This window comes from Pholis gunnellus, assembly GCF_910591455.1.
Source record: "Pholis gunnellus genome assembly, chromosome: 21".
Lineage (NCBI taxonomy): Eukaryota > Metazoa > Chordata > Actinopteri > Perciformes > Pholidae > Pholis > Pholis gunnellus.
Window position 1 is genome coordinate 9,720,786 of NC_136548.1, and position 12,936 is coordinate 9,733,721.

The 12,936-nt window shown below is 43.8% G+C and overlaps 1 protein-coding gene across 1 annotated transcript; it reads left to right on the plus strand.

Annotated features, from left to right (window-relative positions):
* The first annotated feature begins 555 nt into the window (after nucleotides 1-555).
* eif3c (eukaryotic translation initiation factor 3, subunit C) lies at nucleotides 556-9,215 on the plus strand. The gene is made up of 23 exons (XM_079182030.1): nucleotides 556-689; nucleotides 1,595-1,712; nucleotides 1,793-1,858; nucleotides 1,939-2,128; nucleotides 2,317-2,442; nucleotides 2,721-2,772; nucleotides 3,098-3,222; nucleotides 3,312-3,439; nucleotides 3,607-3,766; nucleotides 3,912-4,015; nucleotides 4,299-4,440; nucleotides 4,579-4,704; nucleotides 4,887-4,980; nucleotides 5,165-5,352; nucleotides 5,444-5,668; nucleotides 5,753-5,944; nucleotides 6,460-6,631; nucleotides 6,725-6,884; nucleotides 7,022-7,087; nucleotides 7,281-7,368; nucleotides 7,474-7,639; nucleotides 7,853-7,894; nucleotides 8,520-9,215. Exons 2-23 carry the CDS (start codon nucleotides 1,615-1,617, stop codon nucleotides 8,852-8,854), a joined length of 3,045 nt encoding a protein of 1,014 aa, XP_079038156.1. The 5' UTR covers nucleotides 556-689; nucleotides 1,595-1,614; the 3' UTR covers nucleotides 8,855-9,215.
* The last annotated feature ends 3,721 nt before the right edge of the window (nucleotides 9,216-12,936 follow it).

Here is a 12,936-nt window from a genome sequence, read left to right on the forward strand (position 1 = left end):
TAGGAGCCAGGTTATGACTAATTGGGGACTCGTCCGTCTTTTTCCCGTTTGTGCTGTGACTTCTAAGATTTGGGAAGGTGTAGTTTTGGGCATTTGGTACATATTCGTGCGGTTTTTAATTTGTTTGTTCCCAGCGTCTCGGTCAACTAAACGGTAGAAATTGTCTGAAGGTTGGTTTTCATCGTAACCTACATTTGTGTGTTCAGATTGACATTTGGTGCGCGTGTGCGTAAAAGTTTGTTTGGAGCGCTTTCAGCGCGCTTCCTTTGTTTACTTGTGCCACTGAGTATTAATATAAGGGAAGGGATAACGGTTTGGGGATGGATCTACAGGGTAAGTTACATGCTTTTTGCATGGTATAATATCCTGGGAATTATCTGAAGAGTTCATTGTGCTTTGTAGTTGTATTATTATCTTATTTGTTACAAATCTGGGCGCACATATTAGATGAATGTTTTTATGTCTGGTGAATTTACCGTTTCGCCCGCTGGGTGGCAACGTAACGTGGGCCTGTTGCTGTCGTAGAGCTGCCGTAAACCGTTCCTCTGTTTCCTACTTCCTTTCCTGACGCAAGTGCCCGGCAAGGCTCACGCACGCCTTTTATTTGTGACCACTTTACAGCAAAACTGGATTTTAAAACGATTCCAAGGAGACAGACACCCCACAAGATAACTTTCACAAGGACGTAGGTGAGTTTGTCTCGATATTTTATTTAATTATGGGTGATTAATCTATACTTTAGTTTATTTAGGGAACGTAACCGGCCACACATGCGAGGAGGCCCCTTCGCTCTCTCGGTTGATGCTAACTTTAGCTTAGCAACAACCCCTGCGCCATGTTAGTGTTCGCGTTGTAAATCTCGCAAATTAATATGTTGCGGTATGTTTTTGTGGGTTTTGATTAAACGCATCGTGTAAAACGTGTAGCTGCAACTAAAGTTTGATGTTCACTTTAATTGGCTTCGTCAACGCGAGTTAGCTTAGCGAAGGTTGTCGTTGCATAGCTAGCACGTAACGGTACAGCCGTTGGTTGCTGACTAGCGTCTGAACGCAGCCACGTCGACTTTTGTCTGGAAAACTGCACAAACTGTTGAATTTTAAAACAAATGTTATGTTAGCCCTCAAAGTCTGCATTATGTGACCTGTTGTCCGTTATTGAAGCAACAGTAGCTAACACTAGTTTCTTATTGGCTAGTTGTGACGGACTAAAGTGAGCTAACGATGGCTAGCCAAACAACAGCTAGCTTGACGATACGACAGAATAATAATTTGTGGCCCGTTATATATCTATATTTTGTGGCCAGTTATATATCTATATAGATATATATCTATATAGATATATATCTCGCACCAGCAACAAACTGAAATGTAATAACTTGTTTAGTCTTATTCAGTTAATTGTGTATGTTAACCAGAAGACCAAATTAAAAGGCACACAATTTTGATATTCCTATTTCTTTTAGGAAATTTAGTTTTCATGCAGATCTAACAATAGGAAGCTCTTGTTATTCTGCAACATGTTGCACATATTTTTAACAGCTCGGGTGCAATGACTTTATCATCATTCCTCACATGTCTAAATTGTGTCTTCACAGATTGACCGTTTCCTTCAGCAATGTCTCGTTTCTTCGCCACCGGGTCTGACAGCGAGTCAGAGGAGTCCTCGTCTGCTGATGAGATCACTCCTAAAGCACCCGGAGGAAATTATAAGCAGTCAGTACAACTTAATCCTATAATCAGGACTCGAGATCTACTCTTTGTGGTGATCTCACACATGCATATTGTTTTCACAGGTCGATGCTGCTTAGTGATGATGAGGAGGACACCAAGAGAGTGGTGCGCAGCGCCAAAGACAAAAGGTTGGTGTGCTATCTTTTCAAGCAGCATATCGTAAAAACTGTACAGGTGCTCTTTATGTATTCATTCGTGTATCTCTTAGGTTTGAGGAGTTGACCAACCTCATCAAGACCATCCGAAATGCCATGAAGATTCGTGACATGTCCAAATGTCTGGAGGACTTTGAGCAGTTATGTCGAGCGTTCCTCAAAAGCAAGACTATAGTGGACAAAGAGGGTGTTCCCCCTTTCTATATCCGTCTTCTGGCCGACTTGGAGGACTACCTGAACCAGGTCAGTAGCTCAAAGTTAAACCACGACTCAAAACATACCAACCATGTCATTTTACAATGTTTTTTTTTTTTGCTTTGCCTGCAGTAAACAAAGCTTGTTAACTTTGGTTAATGCAGTCTGACACAGTTAATATACAAGTCCCCACTTTTCCAGTGGAGTAGAAATGATCAACATTATTTTCTTTCCAGCTTTGGGAGGACAAAGAGGGCAAGAAGAAGATGAACAAAAACAACGCAAAGGCCCTCAGTACCCTACGTCAGAAGATCCGCAAGTACAACAGAGAATACGAAACGGAAATAGCTTCATACAAGGAGGTAAAGTGGGAAACTTTCTACAGAAACATACAGAAAAATAGCTGTTTATGGGATTTTAACTACACGTCTAGATTGAAGTTAGAGCTGTGAGGCTTTTTTAAATATGTAACATGATTCTGTCTGTGATAAAGTAAAAGATTAGCACTTGCCTATCATGCATTGTCACCACATAGGTGCTGGCCAGTGGCCACCTTTCAGACTGTGGCTGTGCTGGGCAGCTTCCATGTGTGTAAAAGGTAGAAGTAAAATCTCAATTGTGTTCTCTTTCTCTCTGTTAGGACCCACAGGAGTCTGCCGATGAAGAGGAGGAGAAAGAGGCAGGGGATTCTGGTAAGCTTGTTTGTGCCGGTGGTTATTTTTAAATCACAAGAAACTGTCAAATATATAAACTAGCTGTGTTCATCCTAACAGAGTAGATCGGGGAAATATGTTTTAACATATAGAAAAGTTTCACAGAGAGAAAGTCTTTAGATACCCGAAGAGAAAAACGTTGCCACATATCAGCTGTTTTTTCATTCTGTGCTTAATGCTTTTGCAAACATTAAAAAAAGTGTGCCTGTATCGCAGGTGAGCATTTGAATGTTAAGACCTCATGATTTTATTAAATAAGTGCAAGCGTCATATCTAAAATTCATCTTGGTTTTTGTTATTCAAGGCTCATCTTCTGACAGCGAGGGAGAGGCCGATGAAGATGGAGTGTCAGCCACGGCCTTCTTGAAGAAAAAGCCAGAGGTCATCCCAGAGGCCAGCCAGTTCCTCAAGACTGCTAAAGGATCCGGGGTAAGAGGCCAGCAAACCATACGAGCAATGAGCAACATGCTGCAAAATACCTGATTCTAATGTGCCGGGTTCCCCCCCCCCCTTGACAGGATGAGTCTTCTTCCAGTGATGACGACGATGAAGACTGGGGCTCAGACACTGTAGACAGTGGCAGTGAGAGCTCAGATGACGGCGAGGGAAAGAACAACGCTTCACTGGCCGTGGTCTTCCTCAAGAAGTGAGTCTTTCCCTCCGCGTCGTTCTTTATGGATACTTTATAAAAAATAATATTAATAACTGATAGATGAAAATGATGGTAACTTGCAGTATGTAAACCAAAGCAGGTCAAGCAGTTGCTATCCCTCTATGTACGTATACTTACCACCACACTCTGTCTGTCCTCAGGACCCAGGATGGTGAGAAGTCCGGCGATAAGAAATCCGGTGGGAAGAAGAAGAAACCCAAGAAAAAAGAGCGACTTGAGGAGGAGGCTGAGGAGGAGGAGGGAGGAGAGGGGGTCGAGGGAGGCTGGGAGAAGGTGAAAGGAGGCGCACCTATGGTTAAGGTAAAGAATTGATCATACGTCTTTATTCATTTACTGCTGATGGAACAAGAGATTGTGCGCTCATTCATATATCAAATATTATTTTGTCTCTGGGAATCAACAAATAGAGTCAATATTTATGTTGTGTGCTGTATTAAATTTGCAGGAAAAGCCCAAGATGTTTGCCAAAGGCACAGAGATCAACGTACCGGTGGTGGTGAAGAAGCTGAATGAGATCCTGCAAGCAAGAGGCAAAAAGGGCACCGACAGGTAACATGGCATCATTCACTAAAGCTCCACTTCAATAGAAAATATGACCACACATATTGTTCATAATAATTATACTTTTTTTTTTTTAAATTTTGTATAGCCTTGCATATCTGTTATTTGTCCTTGCAAGTGTTATAAGTCACGCGGAATGAAAAGGCTTTGTACACATGACACTTACAATAATATGAATCGGTGCAGAATCCATTAAAAGATGATGTCACTATTATAAGGATTGCGTTTCCTCTGATCTCTTACCCCACTCCCCCTTTTCTCTCTCTAACAGGGCTGCACAGATTGAACTGCTCCACCTTCTGGCAAACATCGCTGCTGAGAATAACTTGGGCCAAGGTATCCTGGTCAAGATTAAGTTCAACATCATCGCCTCCCTGTATGACTACAACCCCAACTTGGCAGCCTTTATGAAGGTAGGAGACTTATTTTTCTCAATGTTAAACATTTCCGTTAAATTCAGAGTTTGTACCTGGGAAAAGTAAAAAAGAAACCATTGAAATTCCTCCTAGTATTTGATTTGTAAATGAATCATTCTGACTCTTTGTCCTCAGCCTGATATGTGGACGAAGTGCCTGGACTGTATAGATGAGCTGCTGGACATCCTGTTTGAACACAACAACATCTTCATCGGGGAGAACATTGCAGAGGACAGTGAGAATCTGATCATCTCAGACCAGGTATCCCGTTTTCTGTTTGTTCCCGTTCTGGTATTTTCAGATGACACTTGTATGTATGAACTACATATTATGGGGATTGTCTGCATTGTTTTAATTCATGGGAAGCCGTCATTAAAAACGTCCCTGGAAATAGTTTACCTTTTGCACAAACTAATATTTATTGCTTTATTTGCGTTTGTCAGCCGTTCAGGGTGCGTGGGTGCATCTTAACGCTGGTGGAGAGGATGGATGAAGAGTTTACCAAGATCATGCAGAACACCGATCCCCATTCACAAGGTGAGCTATACCAGGAAAAAGACACAAGTGTTGTTTTGAATTGTGAGTACCGTCATTGTAGATGTGAAAGTAAATCATAGAGTATTAGAAATTAATGATATAAGGATCCCTGAAGTGTGTTTCTGCATCACTTGACGTTTCCAAACGGCTTTTTCGAGTAGCTCATCGCTCTCTTCTCCTCCAGAGTACGTCGACAATCTGAAAGACGAGGGACACGTCTGTGGCATCATCGACCGGCTGCTCGACTACATGGAGACCAAGGGCAGCACAGAGGAGATCTGCCGCATCTACCTACGCAGAATCATGCACACCTACTACAAGTTTGACTATAAGGCTCACCGACGCAGCCTGGGCCTTCAGGGAGAGACCAAGGTAAGAACAGCACTGGAGTGGCACTCTGTCTCTCTGTAGATGTGTTACTGATGGCGATGTGCTGAAACGTGTGTCTCTGTGTGCTGCGAAGTCCGAGCAGGACCAGGAGGAGAGCGAGGGGGAGGACAGCGCCGTGATCATGGACCGCCTCTGCAAGTTCATCTACGCCAAGGATCGCACCGACCGTATCCGTACCTGCGCTATCCTCTGCCACATCTACCACCACGCTCTGCATTCTCGCTGGTACCAGGCCCGCGACCTGATGCTCATGAGCCATCTGCAGGACAACATCCAGCACGCTGACCCACCCGTACAGGTAGGCAGACGGTGTTCATTTAGAGCTCATAGATGTTCTCTTATGTAGCGTTGCATCTAAGTACATATCTTCTCTCTCGTCTAGATCCTGTACAACAGAACCATGGTGCAACTTGGCATTTGCGCATTCAGGCAGGGCATGATTAAAGACGCCCACAACGCCCTGTTGGACATCCAGTCCTCTGGCCGAGCCAAGGAGCTCCTGGGTCAGGGCCTGCTCATGAGGAACATGCAGGAGAGGAACGCCGAGCAGGAGAAGATTGAAAAGAGAAGACAAGTAAGTCTTAAACGAGCAGTAAAGTTAAGACCAAGATTATCTGCTGGGTGTAATCTGGCTTTGCTGACTAAATGTGATTCTGTGTGACAGAAGACCTCTGAGAACCACTTTGGTTTTACTCTTTGATCATGATATACACAGGAGCCGTTTCGGGCAGAATTACTGGATTTTAGCTCATTTCAAGCATGCAAACATGTCTCCTTTTACCTACGTGATCCGTGCAGATCAGATGAGTTCTTGAAATTGTGAGAAGCAGAACGCTTCTTACCAAAAGAGTCTCTGTGCTCTGCTAAACGACTTCCATCCGGAAAATAAATGATGAGGTTAACGCAACAAGCAGATTGGCGAGCTAGTCCGTCCCACGCCGGGGTTGAAAGACCCACCGGTAAAAAAAACGTAGAATTTATGTTTAGGCGATATCGCCCAGGCTCAAGGGGAGGCACGGTCGGCCTGTGATTAGGATGGCCACTTTGGTCCAAACTGTAGACCTCATCGTACCATTTCCTCCCTTACAGGTGCCATTCCACATGCACATCAACCTGGAGCTGCTGGAGTGTGTGTACCTGGTGTCGGCCATGCTGCTGGAAATCCCCTACATGGCCGCCCATGAGTTTGATGCCCGCCGCAGGATGATCAGCAAGCAGTTCCATCACCAGCTCAGGGTGGGAGAGAGACAGCCACTGCTGGGTACGTAACGTGTCCCCTAACAACTCGTTACACCACAATGTTTAATCCGTAGAGACACCAGAGAGGATAACTGTCGCTCTCTTTGTCCTCCAGGACCCCCAGAGAGCATGAGGGAGCATGTGGTGGCAGCCAGCAAGGCCATGAAGATGGGAGACTGGCGTACCTGCCACTCCTTCATCATCAATGAGAAGATGAACAGTAAAGTGTGGGACCTGTTTCCTGAGACGCAGCGAGTACGCGAGATGCTCGTCAGGTTAGCATACACCATTCTTTCCATAAGCTAATTTAAAGTCAAATGTTCATCATTCAATCTTATCCAGTTGCTGTTGTGGCTTAAATTGAATTATGAATTATCTCTTAATCATTTAAGGTTGTGTTTTCTGTTTATAGGAAGATCCAAGAAGAGTCCCTGAGGACTTATCTGTTCACCTACAGCAGTGTATACGACTCCATCAGGTAAGCACGTGATGCCACTGCACTCACTACTAAAGTATCCACTTGGACCAGAAATGGCTCTAATCAGTCGTTACACTGCCCACTAGTGTTGGTGCATAGTCACTAAAGATCAAGCGAAGCTCAATTTTGATCTCGGCATGAGAATTTGTTCTGTGGAAAGAATAGTGTTACAATTGTTGTGTCTGTCCTCCAGCATGGGGACACTATCTGAAATGTTTGAGCTGGAGATACCCACCGTTCACAGCATCATCAGCAAGATGATCATCAACGAGGAGCTGATGGTAAGCCTCTGTTGCATCTTTACGTGCATAAACTTTGTGTTTTTTTGTTTTTTTTGTGCAATTGTTTTTACGTGTCCTAAATATTTTCTGTCCTCTTGCCAACAGGCGTCGCTCGACCAGCCCACTCAGACCGTGGTGATGCACCGCACTGAGCCCACCTCCCTGCAGAACATGGCCCTGCAGCTGGCTGAGAAACTGGGCAGCTTGGTGGAGAACAACGAGCGCGTCTTCGACCTCAAGCAAGGCATCTATGGAGGATACTTCAACAGAGGCGAGTGTGGATCCAAACTGTATGAAAGATATACTATGTACTGTTGTTTACTTCCACCCTGTTGGTCAATGAACAATAAGTAACATTAAAGGACATCTTCAATGCTATGAATGCTGTTCCTGGAACAGCTCTTACGCTCTCATCGCTCTTATCATTGTTTCTAACAGCACTTTTCAACCCCATAATAATAACTGGTTGTTCTTTGCATTACAGATCAGAAAGGTGGCTACCAACAGAACAAATCTTACAACAGAGGTATGTTAATCCGGGGGTTGTCAACCTTTTGTAACTTTATGCACACGCATGTGTTCTGCCTTAATTACCAAAATATATATTCTGCTTACTCATCACTCCCTGCCATTTTGAATCTAAATTGAATGTATTCAGTCATATTTCCTCACCAGTATTTTTATATTTCACCCTCCTTTTTGGCAGTACAAACGCGTCTTATGGCGCTCTGAGGCCCACTAGTGCTTGAGAATAGCTGTTGAGTCACACTGAGGTTGCACTTTGGATGCAAAAAATGTTTCTGGCAACACGCCTTATTCATTGCTGCGTTTAACGATCACTTTTGTTACACAACTTGTAATACATTAAAATGTACGGTTACGGGTTAGGTTATGTCCGAACAGGAAAAGTTGATAGTTCTTTCTAACGGCTGCACTGGAAGGCGGAGCGAATGGAGACAGTGGAGATGTAATATTGTCGAAGCTATTTGACCGTCCGACAAGCAGTTCTGAAGAAGCCTTCTTGCAGCTGTGGCTACTTTTTAAATTGTTTAAAATGTGTGCAAACCATTAAAACAATGTAAGATTAATTTTATTTTTGTTTTAAATCCTGACATGTGGACACTTATGTTTTCCTCTTTGTTTGTTTACAGATCAGAAAGGTGGTTACCAGAACAGGGGAGGCTACAATCGAGGCGGCTACAGAAATCAAAACTATCAAGGCGGCCATCAAAACCACCAGGGCGGCTACCAAGGCGGCCACCAAGGCGGCTACCAAGGCGGTCATCGAGGCGGCCATCAAAACCACCAAGGCGGCCATCAAGGCGACCATCAAGGCGACCATCAAAACCACCAAGGCGGCTACCGAGGCGGCCATCGAGGCGGCCATCAAAACCACCAAGGCGACCACCAAAACCACCAAGGCGGCCACCAAAACCATCATGGCGGCTATCAAGGCGGCTATCAAGGCCACCAAAGCAACTACTGAGCTTGAACCGTGTGGTTTTCAGTCTTTCCACCTGAACTAGTCTCCATTCCATAACAGTAACATCTATCTGGGTCTCTGTGCTCAACACTTGGCTGTGAGCTGTTCTCCTCCATTTGACTCAAAACCGCTTTCAGTTGATGCTGAAACAGCTGAAAGTTTTTGCAGTTAAAGCCCTTCCCACTGCAACTGCTTAGTGTGGTGTTTCAGTTCGGCCAACTTCTTTCGACAAAAGAGTTTTATGGTTATTATAGCTGATACAAAATTGTATAATAAAGGCGTTGCAGTGTGGCTGGCTTGTGGCTGTAAGTTCAGTGACGGATGTTTCAAGTATTGTTGACTTATCTAATAAACAATTACGACAATTAAACGGCGTGTTTTGCATTCTCCTTTTGACAGTTTTATTTATTTTAATATAAATTCAAAGCAGGAAACAAAAAGATGACGTAAACCTCTTATCCCACACTAAACTCGACACTACCTAATTATATAATCTAAACATGCCCTGCTATATTAACAAAAGTATAATTAGGACACCAAATGTTTTACATTTGAAATGATTCAGACTTCCGTTTAGCGGATGTCCCACAGTGTCACATTCCAACAGTGCTAACCCTAGACTAACCTTCTATTTCCATTGTGAAGTCTGAAGAGCTTTGCACATATATAACACATATTTGCAATAAACTGTCATTGTAGGCAGACAAAATATTTTTTTCCCCCGTCAGAATAGAAAGGCTCTGGAGAGACGTTTATGGCGGCGTACTTGATCTCTTCTACGCCATCTTTGCCAACCTTGAGAGAGAAGGCCTTCTCAATCCCGACAACTAAATGCATCTCTCTGCTCTGCACTGGTGCTTTGTACCCCACATACAGAAGCGCCTTCAGTTTTTCCATCATGGCTGGAACTGCCACCGACTACGCACTGAGGGAAACCAGTCCCCGCTGCAACTGTGGACTCTCAATGAACATGAGGCACAGCCGGACCCAACACAGGTGTGAATATTTTTACTATGACCGTACTTTCCTACATGGGACAATGTCGACATGGACCCCACTTTATCCAACATTGCACAAAGTTTTTATATTATAAATAATGTAGGGAAGGTTCATTCCAAAGTGCATGTATCAGACGCATAACGTAGCTAATAGAGAGGCCTGTAAATGTGGATTATTTTTGTGCTGCATATCATGGGCACTTTCAAAACTTCAATAAGGTGTTGCTAAAATGTCGTGATCAAACAAGGAGCAGTGTTTTAGAGAGATAGTTATACATCTCTCTTTCTGATGTCATAGCTGTTCATGGCATGTTCATCCAGAATCAAAGGAAATTATAAAACAAGTGATATTTCAAACAAGGTTCTAAAAAATGAACTGACTGAAAATGAGACAGTTCTGTAGACATGTTGACCATAATAACTTCAACGTTACTTTTGTCTGAACAGACCCTTTAACCTCAACTCTTTTAACTGCAGGTTGACATGAAACTTGGGTAGCAATTTTAATTATAATTTTCTGGAGGTTCAAATTGCTGGGGTCAAAATTGACCCCAGGAGTTAGTAAATTTGAAGGTAACAGGAGGGTTAAATGTTGCAGAAATTAATGTTGACATGTTTTATATGTCAGGTAATGAGTTGGAATAAAGTTGACTAAAAAGTTGAAACACAGGTGGGTGATAATTTATACTGTATGCTTTAAAAACAGTCAAACCAGACGGGGTCATTTCTGACCCCAGAGGACAGCAGGTGTGATTATGTGTTGCTATTAGAAAAATTCAAATGATTCAAAAACAGCATCCTCACTAAACTTTGATATATACCTCTCTGTGATAAGTAAAATCGTCAAAAATAATATAAAGTCAAAATAATTCATTGTTTCATTTTATTTTCACTCAAAAAAAAGGTGTATGGCGGCAATCGGGAGGCCAACACAAGGGCTAAGTTGTGCAGGCCCAGCATCAGTTCGCCTCCTTGTCGTCCTTCTCCCTCCAATGTATATGGACCAAACAGTCTTGAAACCTCGGCTGGAATCAAGTGAAGAGGATATGCTATAATCAGTACAAGAGAATAAGGACGTTGCAGAAGAAACATGTTGGCTAACGATATCATCGCACACTTTACAGGAATGTGATCTGACGCACAGCATGAATAAATAAATCACTCATCACCGGCGATAGTAATGTAGTCGACACAAGGGATTAAGCATGGAAACGTGTTCCCTGCCGAAACCTACCGTCCACTGGGTGTTGTGCCGTTGTGGTACGTGGCGGCCGCGGAGGTGAACACAAAATAACATAGCAGTGAACGCCACATGGCTGCCTAGTTCAGTTTAATATAGTTTATTGGCACTTTTTGACGTCATCAACGGGGATGATTTGCTAGGAATCGGTTGCTGTCTGTCTGTCTGTCTCCCCTATCCTGCTTAAGAATGCGGTTCGGACTGCCTGCCTCATTAGCATACGCTGGAATGTGACACAGCTGGCGCATAGAATGGCATGACGTCACACAGAGATCATAGCCAGCCAAAGCGTCACAAATGACGTCAGTTCAGAAAGGCATAGCGACGCTATACCCCAGACTTCACTTCTCCAAACAGTAGGAACTTTCAAGACACACCAGTAGCTACAATGGAAAGAAGAAATCTAAACATGTCTCAGGAACAATTTGACAGACTTAAGTGCCTACTAAGGTGGGCTCATTGTGACAATGATCTCTTGTTGGAAGAAGTGAATGACTTAGAGCAGGCTCTGAAGGGGTCTCGGTATGACAACGATGTCCAAGCGGCCCAAATTATTGTCCTTGAGCGGGATTTAAAGGGGGCTCACCATGTCAATAATGTCCAGTCCGCCCAAATTCACGACCTTGAGCAGCGTCTAAATGACTTGCAAAAAGACAAGATGATGCTGGAGCAGCAGATACTTGCTGGCCATTCTCATTTCTCATCTGAAAATCAGAGAAATGAGACCCTCCTGGAGAACACATCTGATGATGAGGTGTATGAGCTGTGTCCTGAAGAGTGCCCCCTGCCAGCTCCACCTGATGAGACTCAGACCAGACGTTGGTGGTCTCGTTGCGTCAAAGGTCTACTGACAGCAGGATTGGTTGCTGGCATCGCTTTCGCTGGAGTGGTAAAGGCGACAGTTCTAATACTTGAGACTGGAGAATGCAACCGGCAAGAGATGACATGGTGATTAGCACAAAGATAACATGTTGTGAGTGTGACGCCCACAATGTGTTGTCACATGTGTGTCTCTCTCTCTCTCTCTCTCTCTCTCTCTCTCTCTCTCTCTCTCTCTGTCTGTCTGTCTGTCTGTCTGTCTGTCTGTCTGTCTGTCTGTCCTCTGTTATCACCCATTTCGGCAACAGTAACCCCCATCTTCAAAAAAGGCGACAAGTCCGATCCAGCAAACTACAGGCCCGTCTCACTTACCTCGGTAGTGTGCAAACTCATGGAAAAACTGATTGCTGAAGACATGACAGAGCACCTGAAGTCCAACGAGCTTCTATGTAACCAACAGCATGGCTTCACGTCTGGTAGATCAACAGTCACTAACCTACTAGAAGCAATTGACATCTCGACTGAAGCCCTTAGTCACAAGCTTCCAGTTGATATTCTCTTCCTAGACTATGCCAAGGCCTTTGATACGGTTCCCCATGAGAGACTTCTCCTTCAACTGTCAACCTTTGGCATCCAAGACAATATACTTCAATGGATCCGTGATTTTTTTACCAACCTCGGGAGAACCAACCCACAACACACATACACATACACTAACAAACCTTGAGACTCGACAAATTTCGGATGAGGATCAAGTGACCACCTTGGCAAAGGGTCTCAATACTCTAAATGGGTACCTAATGACCTTTACTAAAGGTAATCTACTAAAGGTAATTTCATCTGTCGCGAAGCCAAAATGAGAAATCATCCCAGCTTTGCACTCCCTGGCAACAGCTCCCCTCAAAGAGAGAAAACATTCTTAAAGCACATTAGCTTTAAAACACCAGTGTCAGTGCATGAGACGATCCATAACAAGCCCCATGCACCCACTGATGCCGTGGCTTCAGACTGAAAACCATCGAAGAACG

Bases quoted from the DNA above. Each gene is read 5' to 3' on its own strand.
- eif3c (XM_079182030.1), top strand. From the start codon at position 1,615: ATGTCTCGTTTCTTCGCCACCGGGTCTGACAGCGAGTCAGAGGAGTCC. The intron at 2,443-2,720 runs GTAAAGTGGGAA...TCTCTCTGTTAG, and splicing joins AAATAGCTTCATACAAGGAG to GACCCACAGGAGTCTGCCGA. The intron at 3,767-3,911 runs GTAAAGAATTGA...TTAAATTTGCAG, and splicing joins GAGGCGCACCTATGGTTAAG to GAAAAGCCCAAGATGTTTGC.